This window comes from Mustela nivalis (assembly GCF_964662115.1).
Source record: "Mustela nivalis genome assembly, chromosome: 6".
Lineage (NCBI taxonomy): Eukaryota > Metazoa > Chordata > Mammalia > Carnivora > Mustelidae > Mustela > Mustela nivalis.
In genome coordinates this window covers 87,729,590-87,749,761 of record NC_139025.1, presented here as the reverse complement: position 1 = coordinate 87,749,761, position 20,172 = coordinate 87,729,590, and the positions used below count along the sequence as shown (strand labels likewise).

Genomic DNA, 20,172 nt, shown 5'->3' with positions numbered 1-20,172 from the left:
GTACCGTGTTGGGGGGGGGGGAAGTGGGGGAACCCTGGAGTGCTGGTGGGGATTAACGCTTCGTGGCTTGTTTCCACATGGGAGCTGGGGGTAGGGGGGTCAATGTCAAAGAGCCCAACAACCACTGTGAGAAACAGGACGACGTCAACATCACGGGAGAAAAGATAAACTCTGAAACTGGTTTGTCCTTCCACATACAGATTGGAGCTGAGTGATCAGGAGGCATAGGACTCCAGACCCAGCTCTGACTGCAATGAGCTGAGTGACTTTGTTTAGGCCCCTTTCTGAGCAGCACCCATCCCCTCAACTGGGGAACCCAGCTCATTCCAAGAAACACATCCAACTGCTAGCTACGCTCTATTTTTAGAGATTTTTAGATAAAGCTGAAGCTTGTATGTACCTCTGGGAGGGGTGGGCCCTGAGTGGGCTAAGGGTGTCACTTCTCAGGTAAGCCCACTGGCCGGTGGGGGTCTGTTGATCTGACATGTTGACAAGTTCTTTTGGGTATCACATACAGAGTTTTAAGGAGCAAGGTTTGGGGCAGCCTTGTTTAGATCTAGAATCATGGGTGATTGCTGGGCCCGGTCGGCACTACTTCACGAACTTAGGTATATTCTGGGCCAGACCATTAGCATCTACTTTATTTTAGGATTTCCCTGAGCCATTCAAAGCCTCTTCCAATAAAACTCTGAGAAGTCATATCCCTATTTTTTTTTTATAAGGAAAAAAAAAATCTGGAAGCTTAATGGTTATGAGGGTAAGGTGTGTCTGTGTGAGGGTGTGTATGCTGTATGCACACGTGTGTGTGTCTGTGTGCAGGGTGTCCCATGTGCCCACAGTATTGGCACGTGAGTGGTGGGGTGGCACGGAGGATGGGAGGAGAGCACAGCCCAGCTACAAAGAAAATTCTAGTGTACTCATTTTCCAGACTGCACTAAGTCTGATGAGAAAGTCGACCCTCCCTAAGGGGAGATCCAGGGGCCACTGAATTTCTCTCATTTTCTGAAATAACCCAGGGAAGTTCTTCTGCTCCTTAAATACATACGGATATCCTCCGGAAAGACTTGAACTCCAGGTAGGTGAGGTGCTCCGACAGCTCCTCTGGTTCCAGATGGTCAAAGAGCAGGGAAACTTTACGTTTCTTGCTGGTATTTGATTTTATCCTTTGAGTCAGTTTCCGGGACCAGTCACGGGCATTGCTTTTGTAAGTAAACATGAAAGGGAGAAGATGGGGAAAAGTAAATCAAAATTACTTTTTTATTTCAAGTAAATTCATGCACATTTCCCACAAGGAGATACAAAGCACCATTAATTAGCTAACTTTCCTCGGCCCAAACAAAGCATTAAATGGTTTCCCCCAATCACTTTTTTTTTTTTTTTGGTCCTATGGCACCAAGTAGGAAAGCCTTGCTGGTTTTCAGTGAACCTTCTGAACACATCATGAGACTTGGGTAAAATGTTTTTACTTTAAGGCCATGGGGAAAACAGTCTCAGGCACGGGTCACAGTTTCCTGGCCTTTGGTCCTTGCTCTCCTTTGACTAGCCCCTGGCATCTCTGCTCTCTCCGTGCCTTCTGTGGGTTCCTTCTTTCTTAGGAGGATGATGGGGACTCTATCTCAAGGTGGTAGGGCAGCTTTCATGCCAGGAGAGCACAAAGAACCAGAGAGATGAGAAGCCATGATGCAGGGAATCGTGTAGGAACATGTCATCACTCTGGGCAGACTTGGGGCACTTTCCTCAAATTTTCCCAGCCGAGGAAATGACCGAGGAAGGCTAGCTAACTCTAGAGTGCCCTCTGCCCCCACATTTTCTTAGAAACACATGACCCATGTGTTTCTTAGTTTCAATTTCCTTCACTAAGGAAGCAAAAGGAAGCAGCATTTTGAGAGGTAGCAGGGTACAGATCTGTTTCCCAAACTGGTATTGATGAGAAACTTGTCCCTTGACAAAGGGTTCTGTGGTCAAGTGAGTTTGGGAAAGGTTACAAATTCTGTAGCCTATATATGTTATAACATGTTACAGAGTGAGACACCAAAGGGAAGATGAACTCATTATTTCTCAAGTATATTTGGTCGGACAATATCCCACTGACTGCTTCCTTAAGAATATACCACGGAAACCTGGCAATTCACAGACCTGTACCCCTGGGGATAAAAATACATGTTTATAAAAAAATAAAAAATTAAAAAAAAAAAAAAGAATATACCACGGAAAATCTTGGGAGATGACAGTCAGCTAGGGACACCCTAGGACAAGGAGATCAGAGTCTGAGAACTGCCCCGTGCCCCAGGTTCTACAGCTTTAAAATAAGAACACTGTTACTTTGAAATTTTCTTTTATATTTCAAGTTGCAAATTCTAAGCAGAGAAGTACAGGGGATCCAAACTGGCATCCACAGAGCAGTACCCAGGACGATTCAGTGTGATTCTGAAGTCATTTCTGTGGGGCTCTGGCTCAGTGCACGGAGGGCTGCCTGAGTCCAGCTTCTGCTCTGCCGCTGTGTGACCCCAGACGACCTTGCCAAGTCTTTGGTTTCCCGGATGTTGCATGACATGATCTCTAGGATATGCTTCAATCCTAGAATTCTATGTCCTAGGGATCTCTAGCATTGCAAAATAAAGCAGTCATGTTGCAAAAAACTTTAGCTGTGACCATTCTCTCTCAAAATTAGGAAAGGCCCTCATTTTTCCAGAGGGCACCAATATCATAGATAAGAAATCCAAGGAATAATCTGAACTATTCCCGTGAACCTTCCCATCTCTGCAAGTCTTAAGTGTCTCTTGTAGACATCCCCATAGATTAGAAACCCACCACTCAATCCATTTCTCAGCAGTCCCTTCCCCCAGGCTGTAGCTGCCAAGGAAGCTTCTAGGGGTGGTACTTTCAGTTTCTCATGATCTGGATACATTTTAGTCACTATCTCGCTACCTGATTTCTTCTTCACTGGGACTTTTTTTTTTACCCACTCTTTGATATTAGTCACTCACAGCTTTATCACGGGGGGGGGGGGCGGAGTTGGGGGGAGCTTCTCTGCTTTTCTGTTAAACATCAGTCTTTTGCCCTTGGGGTTACAATCTGAGCCTGTCTGAGCAGCCCAAGAGACATGTAAGGGGGTCTGGAAAGAAGAGTCAAAACCTTGACACTCACATTTGAGTTGTGTCAATCAGGCGGCAGTGTGACTCCTCACCACTAGCCTTCACCAGTTCCTGAAACTCTTCCATAGTGTTTGTCAAGCTGGCATCCATTTTAAACATGATCCAGAATTCTGTTATCCAGTACCTACGGGCGGGTTGAGGGGGGGGGCAGTTAAAACAACAACAACCACAACAATCCAAAACTGAAGCCAAGGACTCGTGCTTTTTGGTGGGTTCTTCCCACAAAGAGGAATCAGAAAAAGAGGCTGCTTTGTCCTTCTATGTGCCTGGGAATATGGAATGTAAATTCTATATACAGAATATAAGGGGGTGGGGTGATGGTGTGGGGGATGGAAGGAAAACCACCTGCTGAGAGTCCTCTGCCCCTCCACACACCATATGCTTTGACAGGATAGGCACAGCACAGCAGAAAAAGCCATGGCAAAGATTTAGGCACAATCGTGTGTATCAGAGATAATTACAAGGAGTATGGTTATAGACAAACCAAATGTCCAAAGATGGGGGAGTCAATCTGTAAATCACACTTTCTCATATCTTACAATATATTACCATGAAAAATAATGTCCACAAAAAAGCTTTTAATGACTAAAGAAGATTCCTAGGATATAAAATTAAGTGAAAAATACAGGATTCAAAAATGTCTTTTGATCTCAACTATGTTAAAAAAGAAAAATAAAACTGCTTAAAAAACTGACAAAGGAAATATTCCAAAATAGGTAGTGGGATATGGATAACTATTACTATAGTCAGACTCCTTACTGAATTTTCAAAATGCTCTAATATAAGCTGTGTTATTTTAGTAAATAGGAATAAAAACGAAAGGACGAGGAAGTCCTTCCTTATCTCTGTATCTCTCCCTACGCCATTTGATACAAAAATGCTTTAAGACTGAATAAAATGTTGGTATCAAATATTAAGCTCGAGTACATGAGCCAAAACCATGTTCCAGTAAGGAATCTCCAGAAGGCTGCACTGCCCTTTCCAGTCCGTCCAGAGCTGTTCTACAGATGGTGCAGGAAAGGTGGGGAGCATGAGGAAAGAACTAGAATCCCATGCTTCAGGCTTTCATTTCACCCTACTCCGCAAGTCCCAACTGCGCACAGAGACATTACCTTACAAAATAGCAGATCTTCAGGCAAAGCCCTGGGGAATTCTTCGCCAAGGCATCCTTATAGGTAGGCTACAGTTAAGGGAAGTAAAAGTTTTTGTCATAGAAACCAAACAACATCTCATCTTTGGAAGGATTTGCTAAAACACCCCGCGCCAATATTTTCTTATGTCTTGAAGAACAGATAAACAATTTGTACAGTGAATTAGAAGAGGAATGAATAAATATTCAGCTCTCCTGTCATGAAAATTAAGAGCAGTAATGTGAAAAATGATAATCTATGCCTGGAGGAAGTCAGCAGATAGACCTGGGAAGTGATGGCAAGTGAGACAAAGCTATGTGAATAATCGAAAATGCAATCCAAGATCACGTTTACGGGTCTGTGGCACTCAGAATATTCCATGAGAACGCGGCCATCCTAAGAGTATGAAAGAACAGTAAGATCACATTGTGTTGAACTCTTTAGAGATCTGTGGAGAGGGTATTTCATTCATTTTACAAGCCAAAGAATTGCAAAATCCAGTCCAGTGGTACCCTGGGTGGGTCTACCATCTCTGGTCACTAGACTGAGGAAACAGGCTATGTGCACCATGAGCCCTGTGAGGCTGTACCCATTCTCCCTTCTAAACACTGTGCCATCAGAACTGCGGTACGGAGTCCAGTGAATTCCTGCAGGGCCCCTTCCAGGAGTCCAGTGAGCGGGCTAGCAGAAAGCTCAGGTAACGGGGTGGAATGGTCTTCCTTCAGGGGGGCATGTGTATTTTAAACCTGGGAAAAATGCAGAGGTAAACATAGCCAAGTCAAAGTTCACATCTTAGGATCTGTGCTTTTGATTAGGGAGTAATCTGAGCATTTGGGGATTTTATATCCCTGTAATGTTTAAGAGCATACTAGAATGAGAGTCTCGAAACTTCCCTTTAGAATATATAATTAAGTGCTTTAGACTTGTGGTTTTAAATTGAAATTTTGGAACTTCAAAGATGATGTTATCTGTCTATAACTTTAATAGTTATAAAAAACTATTTAGAATTCAGGAAGGCATCTGAAGTATTTAAAAATCATCCAAAATGTAAAATTCATAACTGTAGTTTACAACCATTGGAAGTATTTAGTTCATTAGCATTATTCAAATTAACCAAACATTTTTCAAGGTCCCTTAAAAATGCTTGGAGAAACATGCTAGATATAATAGAAAGAATTGTATTTGCAAACTAAACTTGAAGCCGGCCTAAAGAAGAGGTAGGGCTGTAAAATTTGTACTTTTAATAAAATCACTTTAATTTAAAAACTAAATTTCAATAGATTTAATGCCCATAATATCTATCCTCAAAAGCATCAAAACAAAACAAAACACAAAAACTCACATGCACAGCAACACAGACAATAAACAAGTCCAGGCAACTGGCAAACCGGATGAAATAAAAGGCTCTGTCTGACGCCTGCCTTTCTTTGGGCATAAAAGCTAAAAGTGAAAACAAGGACTTTACATGTCTTTAGTCCATATCGCTGAGGAAGTGCGTGCCTTCAACACAAAGAGCTCCAAGCACAGGGCACCTTCTAGATAAATATGGCCCAGATTCTGTGTTTTTATTATTTGATGCGCTTGTTGACATTTTATTCTTCCTTTTTTCATGAAGAAGGGACAGAAAACGCACTTCTCTTTTATAACAGCCAAGTAGATCTATAAATCAACACAGTGCCGTTTACCACAGAGCTTTTATCTGGTGGCTCCCTGCCAACGTCCATCCCTGCGGTGCTGGGCCGCAGAGGCGGCAGCGGCAGCTGAGTGCGGGCCCTGCCCACAGGCTCAGCGGCTCGGGGCTCGCTGAGCCTGTGGGCAGGGCCCGAGTGAATGGCTCAGTGCATGGAGCGCTCCTTGCGCAGGGCCCCACAGGACGCTGGGCCGGAGGGCAGAGCACGCCCCTCATCAGAGCCCCTAAGCTACAACAAAGGGAGATCTAAAGTGAGGCCAGGCGCCCGGGTGCAGGGGTTCATGTCACTGTTTGCTGGAAGATTCAGGCTCCACACATCTTCCTTCTCTCCACAGCCAGTATTCTGACTGTATGGTTCTGACTGTACTTTTCAGGCATTTGAGCCATTCATAGCATGTTTTAAAATCTTTTTAATTATGAAAAACCAGGAAGTATCAGGAAACCATGAGCTTACTTAACTAATAATTCTATTACTTCCAGGTCAGAAAACAGAGACCTTAAGCATGAAGAAAAAATTGTTCTGCTGTCAGTGTTTAACCCAGGTTTCAGTGACAGGCAGTCTCACTTCATATGCCCTTCTTAGAATCTTGCCCCCCGCCCCAGAACAAAGCCTAAATTTCTCACCTAAAAGTCCCGATACAGAAAGCGTATCCAATGTTTTGCTCCCATAGTCAGGCAACATTCATTATGTACTATTGTGAGATGGCCTTTGAGCTAAGTTCTAGAGAAATAAATATAAATAAGCCCTAGTTCCTGATGCGGGGCCAGACAGACTACTGTGGGAGACACGTAAACAGGTAAGTTACAGCGTTGGATTTTTAAATCTATGTTAAAAATATATTTACACTTTTTTCTTACGGTAACTTGTAATTAAATTTTTAGTACCTTTGTAACTTTCTACAATATGAACAGAACTCAAACTACAACAGCTAGACACAAAGTTGCTGTGGCGTACCTGAAATAGTCATCTATAGAGACCAGAGCATGCAGCACACTGCAAAACTTACAGACTGAAGTCTGGGTCGATCAATGTATTTAGCTAACAGAATAAAAATACTTGGCACTTTCTGCAATCGAAGATGAAAAGCTTTTCAAAGCAGATTACATCCAGACTAGAGATGTGAGAGACACTCACTTAGGCAATACAAAATGAAAGGCAAAGGAATTAGATTTTCAGAGCACTGTCTAAGCTCACTACACGTGTTTTTAGAAGGGAGAGGTGTGTGGAAGGCTGACAATGTCAGGAAAGACTTTACAGAGGGGTCTGGAAAGAGTCTGCTAGGCAGTGAGGGAGGAAGAGCTATTCCAGGCACAGGAATTGTAAGAGGACCCGTTCCATCTGGTGCACCAAGAAGTTCAATGTGGGGGAGACAGGCCCTCGGAGAGAGCTGCAGAGAGAGCTGGGCATCCCCCTGCTGTCTGCAGAGGCTCTGAAGCAATGGCCTTCATGATCTGCTTCTCGGGAAAGTGACTTCAGAGGTGGGTAATGACTTCCCTGGGTGGGAGGTGGGGAGGGCAGCACACTGGTGAGAACGGCAGTCCGGACAGAGAGGGGCCTGGGAGAGAAGACAGAAGCCCACACTAAGGCCGCGGCAGGGAGACGGAGAGAAGAAAGCAGCTAAGAGTCATTTCTGGGGTAGAAGCCCAGGGATTGAGTAATGGACTCTGTAGGCGGTGAAAGACGGGAGGAGTCAAGGGCGCCTCTGCGGTTTCTGGTTTGGCTAAGTGGATGGGCAGGGACACCACAAACTGAAATTGAAAATGAAAATGCAGTTGTCAAAGCAGAATTAATAGGTAGTAATTGGGGAAGATGAGAAAATGAATTAAGACAGAAGTGTCTGCAGCACAAACTAGTCCAAGTATTTTTTATAAAGCGGTCTGGGCTAAAGAAAAACAGGCTTGAGACAAACTGAGGGTTGCAGAAGGGAGGGCGTGGGGGGATGGGGTAACCAGGTGATGGGCATTAAGGAGGGCACGGGATCTGATGAGCACCGGGTGTGCTATGCAACTGATGAATCCCTGAACACGATACCAAAAACTAATCATGTACTATGTGTTCAGTCATGTACTAATCATAAATTAATCAATAAATTAATTGAACTTAATTAAAAAAAAGCAACCACACAAGAAACACAGACTTGAAAGGCCACAGCACAGAGGGACAGAGGTGGAAATCCTGGTGGGAAATCACCCAGGGAAGGAGGTAGAGGGAGAAGGACACCAGGACGCTGTCCCCCTGTTTGAGAGGGGCTCAGAGGAGGGGCTAGATGGGAGGCCAGACAAAGGACTGGCCGCCCAAAAAGGGGAGGCCCTGGGGAGGTGGAGGGGTGTCCACAAAGCCCAGAGTCAATAGGGACAGGAAAGAGCCAAGGGGCTGAGCCACCAGAAGGCTAGTGGTGACATGAGAGGAAAGTCTGAGTGCCGGGGTGGGGCCCCAGCGGAGGGAAGGAGTGAGTGCGAGTCCAGAGACGGGAGATAGTGATGCAGACTATTTTAGGAGGTTTGTGCATCAAATTTCTAACCCTAACAGGGGAGGGAGGGCAGGGTGGAGAATTAGTTCCTAGGCTGGGGAGACCTGAATGTGTTTTAGATGGATGGGCAGGTATCATTGAAGGGGCAGAGGTCAAAGTGGAGAAGAGGGGACACAGGTGAAGGGTCAGACCCTGCGGGGTGCGGAAGGGAGCGGGGTCTGCGCAGGGTGGAGGCAGTCACGGGGCACAATTCAGTCCTTAGAGCAACAAGTTTCTCACTGAGGAGGTTTTAACCACTGACACTGCTTAGAACTGCTGGTACCTGGAGTTAACAGAAATCAACCGCCTCTGAGTCAGCCTTGTAACGGCTTGAAAATTCTCTGCAGACCAGACACCCACTTATTACCTGCAGCTCTTACTACACAGACCTCTGCCAACACTCCACCCTTGGAATCCTTTGATACAGCAAGTGAAGATTTGTAAGTAGGTTTAGAGAAGGACTCAGTCTCTTCCGGTGACTTTTATTTTTCTGTGTGCCATGAGGTGAAAAGGAAGGGGCCAGGGGAGGGGCAGAGAATGAGAAGAGCCACCAGGCGTGACTCAATGCCAAGGGCACGGGCTGCAGGTGCTCCACGGTCTCCCCCCACCTGCAGTCCTTCCTCCAGGGCCGAGGCTTACAGCGTCCCCTGGGGACGAGAGGGAGAGGGCAGGCTCCTTCTCCGTCCCACGGGATTCACACCCTGTAGGAAGGTTAAAATCCAGCAGGGTTTGCTTGGCCCCCAGCCAGCGCCTCTGCCTGAAGCATAAAAGCACCAGGGGCCGTGTCAGATGCTGTGGTGTCACAGACCCTTCTTCAGAGCCCGGGGAAAGGGGGCGGAATGGGACAGCACAGCCAGCTCATCACTGCAGTGGTGGCCGCACCCATGTCAACCTGCACCGGACGAACAGGAATCTTGACTAACCTACGGGAAAGGGACTTTTACTCGCCAGACATACTGAAGGCCAGTGATTTCTTGGACGTCTTGCCCGAGCCGTCAGCACGGACGATACTGCCCCGCCCAGCTGCAGTGACGCACAGGTGTCGACACCCCCATGCACAAACCCCGTACCTCCGAAAGGACATGTGAACCCACTGACCACTCTGAGTGGTTCCAAACCACTCAGAACGAAAGCAAGTTTCAAACTTCGAGGTACTTCTGAATGAATCCCACTGGGGGATTGCCTGTCACTGTGCTGAAGGATATAGGGTGATGACCTTCTGGAGCAGTTCGGCAGAGGAAATGATAATTCGGTGCATGGTCAGCATGACTTGCAACAGCTGGTTACTCCGACACAGGTTTCCATCCGCATCTGAAAACACAAAAAGCGGCATCTGAGCATGGCCCCTGAGAGAAAGGAGTCCCCTGCTGACAACCTCCGTTACCGGAAGGTAGAGGGCTGGAGTGGGGGCCTCGCCACTCGCTCTACTGCCTTCTCTCCCTGCCTTGAGCACCACAAAACCCCCTTCTTTGCTTCTTACCCCCCTGCTGCATTAACCACCCCGCCAGAAAGATGGTAAGATCTTGGGAAAGGGATAAACATTGCACCATACACTCGAGTCTCTGTTGAAAGCAGAAACACATTCAAGTTTTATGCAGTCCAAAGCACATATAAGGTGGTGGGTGGGGGAGTCCTTTCTAGGGTCAGAATGAAAAATATGTAGTCTTAAAGAGATTACAGTTAGGGGCACCTGGGTGGCTCAGTGGGTTAAAGCCTCTGCCTTCAGCTCAGGTCATGATCTCAGGGTCCTGGGATCGAGCCCCCGCATCAGGCTCTCTATGCAGTGGGGAGCCTGCTTCCTCCTCTCTCTCTGCCTGCCTCTCTGCCTTCTTGTGATCTCTGTCTGTCAAACAAATAAATAAAATCTTAAAAAAAAAAGAGAGAGAGAGATTACATTTAAACACCTGAACTTTGAAAAATTTACAAGAACAGGTGACCATAGGAATACATTTCTAGGGCTCTCTCACGGCCGTGGAAGGGATTCCTGCCATTGAGGGAAATCTAAGCTTTCCTAGTTTTATGGGCAAAATGCCTCCGGATGAAAATAAAGGAGGAAGACTAGAGGCAAACGTGACATTTGGAGATGATGGCTGGGTTCATTTCAAAGATCACGCTTAGCTAGGTTTTCCTAATCCCAGCAGGTACCAAATGGTCAGATGCATTCTTTACACGGGCATTGGGTATACAGATTCCCTTTGCAGTGGTTTCCAAAATCTTTTCAACACTTAGACCATGAAGTGTTAGGGGCTGTGTTGCACGGATTGCTTCACTTTGCCAGCCAGCTTCCAGGTGGGCTCAGCCCTGGGGAAGCATCAGCAAGGGGCAGGAGGAGAGAGGCGTCCCAGTACTTCTCTCTTGTGCCCTCTCTGCTTTGGTACCACTTCCCTGACAGCAGCTCTAGGTCTTTTCAGTGAACGGCCTATCGTTCATGACACCAGCTCTCTCAGGGATCTAACCCTGTGGATCCCCACGGACCCCTGGCCCACGGGGGAGGGACAATGACATCCGGTTGGTGACAGTCTGGGTCCAGCATCCCTTAATTCCACCCCCATCTCTGTACGTGGTTCCTTCACTCCAGTGCTTCTCCTTCAACCAAGCCGTGTGAACTCGATCCTCGGAGGGGAACTTGGATGATTCAAAGCATCAAAGGAGAGAATGGATGTGATATGCTGTAGCACTTCAAAGCTCTTTAAAACACATTATGCAAAAGAGGCTGTCGTTTTCAGTCTTTCCAAGGGCACCGGACGATAAATGAAGGGCACCGTGTACTTGGGCTCCGGTTTCGGAAGTCCTGGCTCACCCGAGATGATGACCTAAAGTCACAGTTCATGGAAAAATTGTGCATCGAGGGGCCAGATCACTCACCTTCCCCTCACCGAATCCACCGATTTCTGTGCGTGCTGTTCCTCCCCCTGCTTGCCCTCCCCTGTTTCCCCGGGAGGCCATTCTGAGGCCGTGGCTTCCACTAGGCACATAGTCTCCTTCTTTCTCGAGGATGCCGATACTGCCTCTGTCCACATTCTCTCCTGCGTCATCCACTTCCCTCTCTCTCTCCTGCTTTCCTCACCCATACCATTAAACACAGTGGAACATGGGGTGCCTGGGTGGCTCAGCGGGTTAAGCCTCTACCTTCAGCTCAGGTCATGATTTCAGGGTCACGGGATCGAACCCCACATCAGGCTCTCTGCTCATCAGGGAGCCTGATTCCCCCTCTTTCTCTGCCTGCCTCTCTGTCTACTTGTGATCTCTCTCTCTCTGATAAATAAACAAAATCTTTAAAAAAAATAAGAAAAATTTTAAAAAATAAAAATCATTAAAAAAAAAAAATAAAAAACACAATGTAACAAAGCTGTAGGCTCTCACCAGCTCCAGGACTTCATTTCTCCAGATCAATTTCCCACCTTCTATTACATTTTCAACCAAACCATTTTAACTTCTACCTCTGTTATCCCAGTGAACAGTTTATTTTCAAGGCCACCAACCAGCTCCACGTTGCCAAATCTAATAAGTTTATTTCACTGGCTTCGTCTGACTTCATGATTCAGGTTGCATTCAACCCAACCCAACCCAAGTTGACAATCCTCCTTCCTGGAACACTTTCTTCTCTTGGCTTCCATAACATCACACTGTCTCAGCTTCTCTCTCACACTCTTCTTCTGTCTCCTCTTCCTCTGCTGAGCATTTAAATGTCACCATGCTCTGTGGCTTAGCCCTCCTACTTCCTTTTAAAAACAGTTTTAAAAATTTGAAACTTCTTAAATTTTAAATTAAAAAATTTAACTTTCTTTTCTAGGGTGAACTCATCTAGTTCTTCGGTGAAAACGCCATCTATTTGCTGATGACTGCCCAACTCCCATCTTTAGTCTGAGTACCAAATTAACATGTCCAACACCCTCCTTGGCAAAGCAACGCAGAGTTAATTTCCAACCTAACTCACCCCATCAAAGCTCCTGACCTCTCTCTCCCCCCAGTCCAGCGCTCCTCCATTCTTCCTCATCTCGGGAAATGGCACCACCAACCGTCCTCAGTTACCCACACAGAAAACCTAGAAGTCCTCCTTCATTTCTCAGTTGCCCTCACATCCAGTCCATCAGCGGGTCTTGATTCTACTTCCAAAATGAGCCTCGGACCAGTCCATTTCTCCCCATCCTTGCCACTGCACAGACTAGTTGTAACCAGCACCATGAGGCACGAACCCAAATGACCCCCCGCTTCCTCTCTTGTCCATCCTCCATACAGAAGCCAAGAGGCAGCCCGTAGGTCAGATCATGGGGTTCATACCCTTTAACAGATTCCATTCCACTTGTAATGAAACACAAACCCCTTGCTGTGGCCAGTGGAGTTCTGGCCCCTTCTAACCTCTCCCACGTTTCATACCACATCGCTCCTCTTCAGAGGGGAAATACCTCTGTTTCTACCTCAGAGCCTCCAAGTTTCTTCCTAACACACAGACTTGCGTTTGATATTTCCAGCACTGTGGCCTTTCTTCCCTTGGCCTTGCACGTCATTCCAGTCTCAGCCCCGATGTCACACCCTCCAAGAGGTCTTCCTTAAACTGCTGATGTAGCCATTATCCTGTCTGAGAGTCTTCATAGCACTTACCAGGATTAGAAGTTATCTTTTCAATTTTTATTTTCTGAGTCTCCCCTAGAATACAAGCTGTGTGATGCCCCCGCCCTGTTTCTCCCACAGCCTTGTTTCCAAGGCCTAGAACAGGGAGCACACAGGGCAGGTATTCAATAAACATTTGTTGAGTAAATGAGTGAACTGTATCACAACGCTTTTCTTAGGTCTTTGGATATTGGATTTGCTTTTGCTTTTGTCATTACCTATTTCACTGATGAAATAATATATGTATTTCTTTTCTTCTTGGCTGAAGTTTACCAAGAAACCCTCGAGGTTACAACATGACGTATCATTGTTATGAAGTATTGTTAGGATGGTTATAGTTTTGTTCATTTTTTTTTTTTAAGGTTTTTTAAAAAATTGTATTTGGGGGAGAGAGAGAGAGTGTGTGTGAGCACATTAGCAACAGCGAGGGACAGAGGGAGAGGGAGAAGATGACTCCCTGCTGAGCAGGGAACCCGATGCAGGGCTGGACCCCAAGACTATGACCTGTGTTGAAGGCAGACGCTTAACTGACTGAGCCACCCAGGGGCCCTCATTTCATTAATCTTTTATGAATTCTTCTCAGCTTAGTGAGGCACAGTGGATATGTCAGGTGTTTCTCATTATAAGCATCTTTGCCACAAGCTTTTTCATCATATAAGTAACAGGCAAAACTAAGGCAATTTTGCTGTAAAAGGTAAAAAGCAAAAACAAAAAAACCCCAGTTGACAGTGTGGCTTCATTTTTCCATGCTGCTGTGCTCCCCATTTTTATAGGCAATGCTCAGCCCTCACAATGGTCTATACAGTGGTACCGAGTTTTGAGCCCACGTTTCCCACAGAACTTGGAATGTCCGTCACAGACACAGGACAATGTGCCAAGAACACACAGGAGTGGAGAAGGGCTTCACAATGCGGTCTGCAGCTCAGGTACAAATATGCCTCCTGGTATTTGGAAACTGGTACCTCTCTTAATGACAGAGGATATTTTATTTTATTATTATTTTTTTAAAGATTATTTTATTTATTTGACAGAGACACAGAGAGGGGGAACACAAGCAGGGGGAGTAGGAGAGGGAGAAGCAGGCTCCCCGCTGAGCAGACAGCCCAATGTGGGACTTGAGCCCACGACCCTGAGATCATGACCTGAACAGAAGGCAGACACTTAACCAAATAAGCCACCCAGGTGCCCCTGATGGAGGATGTTTTAGCAAGGAGACAAATCCATAAGAAAAAAAAAAAAGCTATAGTATGAAAGACTTTGAAGACTGCTTTGCTACAGCACACAGAAACACTCAGTTATCTGCACAGTACTGCCATGGCACATGTTAAGGGCACTCAAATGTTTTGTATTGTGCAACAAAGTTGTTTTAATTTTGTTATTCAGTTTTCATGTTTTCTCATGTCCTTTTAAATGAATATCCCTGTGTGTGTGTGTGTGTGTGTGTGTGTGTGTGAGAGAGAGAGAGAGAGAGAGAGAGATTTTTATCTTTTATGGCCAAATTGTTTTTCACCTGATTAGTTATGCAGCAAAAATGCTTGTGGGGAAAATGCTCACTGCACAGGTGTTGGTGCAGAAATCGCCTGGAACTGGTTAGCGCTGCGCCCTGTCTTCTGGCCCAATTTCTGTAACAGTGAGATCTTGCCACGGAAATTCCACATAACAAACCACCCCAAACCTCAGTGACTTAAAACAGCACTCAATTATTTTTTCTCGAGTGAACTGGCTGGCAGGTCAGCTGAGAAAGGCTGGGCTTTGCTGGGGGCCTCTGTTACACGACCACACCCTGCCACCCCCACCCAGGACCAGCTGGCTGGTTGAGCTCTGTTCTTTCATGGTGATGGCGGGGCATGAAAGGGTGACTGGAAATACGAAGGCCTCCTAAGCTTAGGCTTGGAAGTAGCATGCTGTCACTTCTGTCTCGTTCTGCTGGCCAAAGCAAGTCATACTGCTGAATCCCCGCAAAAGAGTGGGAACTTTAAAGTCACATGAAGAACATCACTGACACACAGAAGGTGAAAAATGGGGGACAGGTGTAACAACGTCATCAAATCTATCACAATTATGAGGAAGCTAACTTTTCATTTTTTAAGATTTTATTTATTTGAGAGAGAGAGAGAATGAGAGAGTACAAGAAAGCAAGGTGAGGGGGGGAAAGGTGTGAGGGGCAGAGGGAGAAGCAGATTCCCTGCTGAGCAGGGAGCCTGATATGGGGTTCGATCCCAGGACCCCGGGATCATGATGTGAGCCAAAGGTAGATGCTTTACTGACTCAGCCACCCAGGTGCCCCATGGTGGGTGGCTAAATTTTCCAATTCAGCATCTGACAACATGGTTTCTATAATGCTCCTTTCCTCACCGAGGTAGTAGGGTCATATTCCAGGATACTATGGTAAAAAGCAGGGAAAATGAAGATCTTTGTGGGGTATGCATCAGACCATTCAGGGGAGCCGTAGACACAGTAACGGGCTTTTTCAGTACGCGCAGGCTTGCTATCTCCACCATTCTCTGTGGCTGCCTGGCATCTTTCCATGGATGCTCATGTGTTAGGGAAAAGGACTTAGAAGTGTCCTGGGTGAGATCAAAACCAGTGACACGTGGAAGGATTTGAGGAACTAAACAGGTTTATTCCAGAGTAAACTGAGGAGAGCTCTTAGGACTATCTTCACATGTCCGCAGTACCATCTATGGGAGAGGGTGTAGATTTGTTCTGTGGGGGAGGCTGAGAGGAACCAGGGGGCAGAACCAGGGAGGCGGAGGAGGAGAGAGGACTGAGCACCACACGGGGCCGAAACTTCTAACCACCAGGACTGCCAACAACGGGAGCGCTCTCACCACGGAGGTGCTCATGGGGAGGCTGCACCCACAACCGCAGAGCCATTGCCCACTGAAGTCCTATGAATCCCAGGGGCTGCGCTAAACTCCTTAATGTGTCATCTCTCATTCTTAAAATAACTGAGCAATGTTGGTGTGGCCCCACACTGCGAGCCGAGGAAATCAAAGTATAGAAAGATGAGGTAATGTGTTCTAGGTCAAACAGACAAAGAGCGAGGATCCAGATCTGGCTCCAGGTCTGTCTGATTCCAGAACTCCAGCTCTCTCCACGAGACGCAGCTGCCTGTCACGCGGCCATCAGTTAGGAGAGGGAATTCAAGTGCGAAGAGGGGGCTGAAGAAGACCAGCTTCAAGATCTCTTCCAGTGCTCAGGGCTGAGTCTAAGACATGCTGCTGGGCTGCTGGATTAGAAGCAATGCATGCCTGGAAGAAGAGTTTTTATACTCTTGATGATTTCTGAAAAACTTCTGGATGCTTTGGCTGATACACACTGATCATTAAAGTTGCCCTTAAGATAAGAAGGGTGTTGTGCCTAAGATGCCAAACCATATTTGCTCTCCGCTGTTACCCTGCACCCCCTCTTCCAGAGTTCTACAATGTTCCCCCACCACGGCGTGGTAATCGTCACAGGCTCTCTGTGGGCGTGAAGGCTGGCAAATGGTAAGGCCAGGAGTGGGTGACTCACTCAGCAAAGCGAGGCAGGAATGGGGTGAGGGAAGGAGCATGTCTGCACCTACACTCAGACTCGCTTCTTGGCTCTCCTTTCCAGCCAAGAGGAATCTGGCACGTTCCCTTGCCCTCGCTCCGGCCGCCGTCCCTCCCCAGTGTGATGCTCAGCCTCTGTGCGACCGCATCAAGGGCGCCTTCCCTTCTTGACTTCATCTGACGAACAAGCGCTTCTTTTTTGAGAAGAAGAGCCTCCCTTTGAAAGTCAGATTTCTAAGTGGGTGGTCAAGAAGAATTTACCTTCCAGACTGCGGGATTTAATTTTGATATTTCGATATAATCGCTGTAAGCGGATTTAAATATTTCAATGAATAATTTCATTTTGTTTGCATCTTTAGGCTTTTCAAAATGCAGGGGATCATACTAAAAATTCTAATAAGTAAAATGTGCAATGCATAAGAAAGTGTGCATATTTTCTCAGTACCATCTGCTTCTCACACTTCAGGGGAGACTTCTTTAGGGGGCTGAAACCTCAGCGGGTTACAAAATGTCAGTCTTCTATACTCTATCACTAGACCTGGGGAGTAATATATGCTGTTGGGGAAGTATATTAGTTAAGGACCCATCAAACCTGTGGACCATTTGGTCCATAAAGCAAAAAGAAAAGCCATGTGGCTTCTAGACAGTCATTTATCTATGAACCAAAAAAAAAAAAAAAAAAAAAGAAGAAGAAGAAGAAGAAGAAAGAAAAAAAAAAAAAACCATTTTCCATTAGGAAAATTGGGCTCCGTGGCAACAATAGCTACATTTTATGGAATCACAAAATCTCGGGGTGGAAAAGACATTTGACATTTTCTACCTCAACCTTCTAACTCAGGAAAGCAAGCGACTATCTATCATTTACTTGTACCTTTCCAGGGAAAGGATATGGCTCCCCAACTATTCTATGTAGTGGCTTTTCATTCCATTTCAACTAAAAACATTTTTTGATGCAATTAACCTCTACTGGTGACTAATCTACTCTGGGGGAGGCACTGTCTTAGGCCCTAAAGGAGAGCTGAGGAGAGCTACGGAAACCTCTCCTCATTAAGAAGCCCGCAATCTACTTAGGGAGTAAGACGCACACCCAAGACATAATCTACCAGGCAGTAAATGTTAAGAGCGAGCACACAGAAGAATGGCAAATTTCGGAGGAGGGAGAGACCTTATAGAGTCATGATGGCTCAGGAAGCATCTTGGTGTCTGTGGAAAAGTGACTCAGAACTTGAAGATTCAAGAGGTCATCTGGTTCAGCCCTTTGCCCCTCAACGGGTCTGCACACCCTCTTCTTCCTTTCTGTGGCTTTATCTTAAATAAGTTATTTGCCTCTGACAGCAATGAACTGCTCCCTAATGATTGGAATCCTATGAGAGCAAACTAGCAGTCCGCTGCATTCCAGGTACCGCTTCTTGCTGACAAGAGATGAGGATTGCTTTCCTACAGCGAATGTCTGTCCGGGCATGAGGCATGAATGACTTGCAGCAGAATGGACATAAAATACGACCAACACCAGAGAAACTGCAGAACACAATCTTTGCTTCTCCTTTGTTTTGGTTTCCAGGGACATCTCTTGATATGTGGAGAATTTTGAGTGTACAGGCAGAAGATCTGAAATTGGCATACCGCGAGCAGGCAAGCTGTCGGTCTTGGGGGTACAGATCAAACAGCAGTTGTGTCAAAACCAGGGACCAGAAAAAACGGTAATGGGAACTCTAGGGTCAAAAGCATGGGGGGCAGAAGTGGATCTAGAGCCTCAAGCAGAGCAGAAATCGTGAGTGGAGGTCAGTGTCTCCAGAAATGAGAAGACAGGATCCAGGGAGAAGTTGACAGACACACAGAGAATCGTAAATGCGTAACACCGGATAAATGTTCTAAAGAAACAAAATCTACTTGACAGCAACAATAGAAATCCCATTCGGAGAGGATACATAAATCAGCAAGCTGAAGGATACGTCAAGAGTTTGTTGCCGTTCCTTCTTTTGCTTTTTAGCACTAACAGCTGCCACCAGGGCAGGACGTCCACAGGAAGAGAGAAGGGGGTGCTCCGTACCCTGAACTCCCACAACTCCCAACCGCCTGCACAGCTGAGAACATGTGTCGGGTACCACCATGGTCTTGCTTTTGGTCCTTGGGCCCCCAAGCCAGCATGCTGGGGTGGGGGTGGGCAGGTGCAGGGCTTGGCAGCCCACCTGAGGTCGAAAAGGGTGGTCTTGTCCAGCAGCGGTGTTCCTTCCTACCAGGTGCTCCTGAACCCATGTTCACCCCCATCCTCGTCTCCCTCTGGACCTTGGTTAGTGATGGAAGGAACAGTTAATCCAGACCCAGAAGCTCCGCTGGTGGAGAAGGATGTCAAGGGTGAAGCTGCTCAGGAGCTACAACAGCAATTTGCCTGTGGTTCATGCTCTAAACCAGGGACAAAAATTTTAATGTAAGGTGAGAATTTGGGAAGAGGGACGCTCCCAGTTCTCTGTAAATCCAGCCTCGGCCTTATTCCCTTTGGGATAACCTGGCCCATCACAGCCAGGCCAAAGGTGCGGGGCCGGCCATGGGATCGTGAAGATGTAGGCAGAGTATCTGCTAACCCGTGGCCCAGCAGGGCGTCCGGGGGCTCTGAGGATCTCGGTGACAACTGGCTTTAATTATTTATTTGCAGTGGCTGGGGGACACCACGACATGGACAACACATAAGCCTCAATTTAACCATGACCTGCACCTGCAAACTTGACCAATAGGCCTCTAGAGGCAGAGTCCTCCCCAAGTGGGGAAGGGGCTGGCCAGGCTCACCTCTTCTCCCTACTCCCACCCAACCGCTGGGACAGGGACTGAGAGAAGGTGAAAACCTGGCTTGTCAGCCTCTATCATAAAGGGGATTTGGTGCCATCAGGCCTGTCCCAGGAAGACACTTGGTGGGGAAAAGCCCCTGTGCCTCCTCCCTTCATTCTATCTACTCTCCATCCTGTTGGGGCAGGGTGGGGGTATGAGGAGGGGCAGGCATTTTCAAGTGGCACAGCACCTAGACACATCATGCGCTCGCGCACACACACACACACACACACACACACACACACACACACACAATGTGCACATGAGCAAACCATTCCTGAAGCCAGTGGACAGAGAACTGCGCTGGCCTCCGCAGATGACAACGCCTAATAGCAATACTTGGTTTTTACTGCACTTAGGTTCCACGAACAAAATCACTTGTGTTGAACGTGGGAGTTTCACAACCCTGTGCTGTGGCCGGGGCCGTGGGCTCAATGTTAAAGATGAAGAAACAAGGTGTTATGCCTTGGCCATGGTCACAGGGCTGGTGAGTGGAGGCTCCTGGGAAGGAATGGCTTTCTGACCCCTGCTCAGGGCTCTTCCTTGGCACAAGTGTCTCCTCAAGGAGTATGCGAATGGGTGAAGACTGGCTATACTGGGAAGAGCCCTGCCTTTCAGCCCTCCACAGTACAAGGCAAACCCCCTTACCCACAGCCCTACTTCTCTTTCTCTCCCCAAGAAGCTCTGTCCCTGTACGGACCAGCTCTCTCACTGCAG

General features: G+C 46.8%; 1 protein-coding gene across 1 annotated transcript in view; it reads right to left on the bottom strand.

The window, feature by feature from the left end:
- The window catches only part of RASGRP1 (RAS guanyl releasing protein 1), an 82,281-nt gene that overhangs the window by 25,210 nt on the left and 36,899 nt on the right, over window positions 1-20,172 (bottom strand). Inside the window, exons 3-6 of the mRNA XM_082735613.1 lie at window positions 9,691-9,796; window positions 4,268-4,330; window positions 3,148-3,279; window positions 1,046-1,199 (exon numbers count right to left, since the gene is read on the bottom strand). Of these exons, the coding sequence (XP_082591739.1) occupies window positions 1,046-1,199; window positions 3,148-3,279; window positions 4,268-4,330; window positions 9,691-9,796 (455 nt within the window). The remainder of the gene's footprint in view (window positions 1-1,045; window positions 1,200-3,147; window positions 3,280-4,267; window positions 4,331-9,690; window positions 9,797-20,172) is intronic.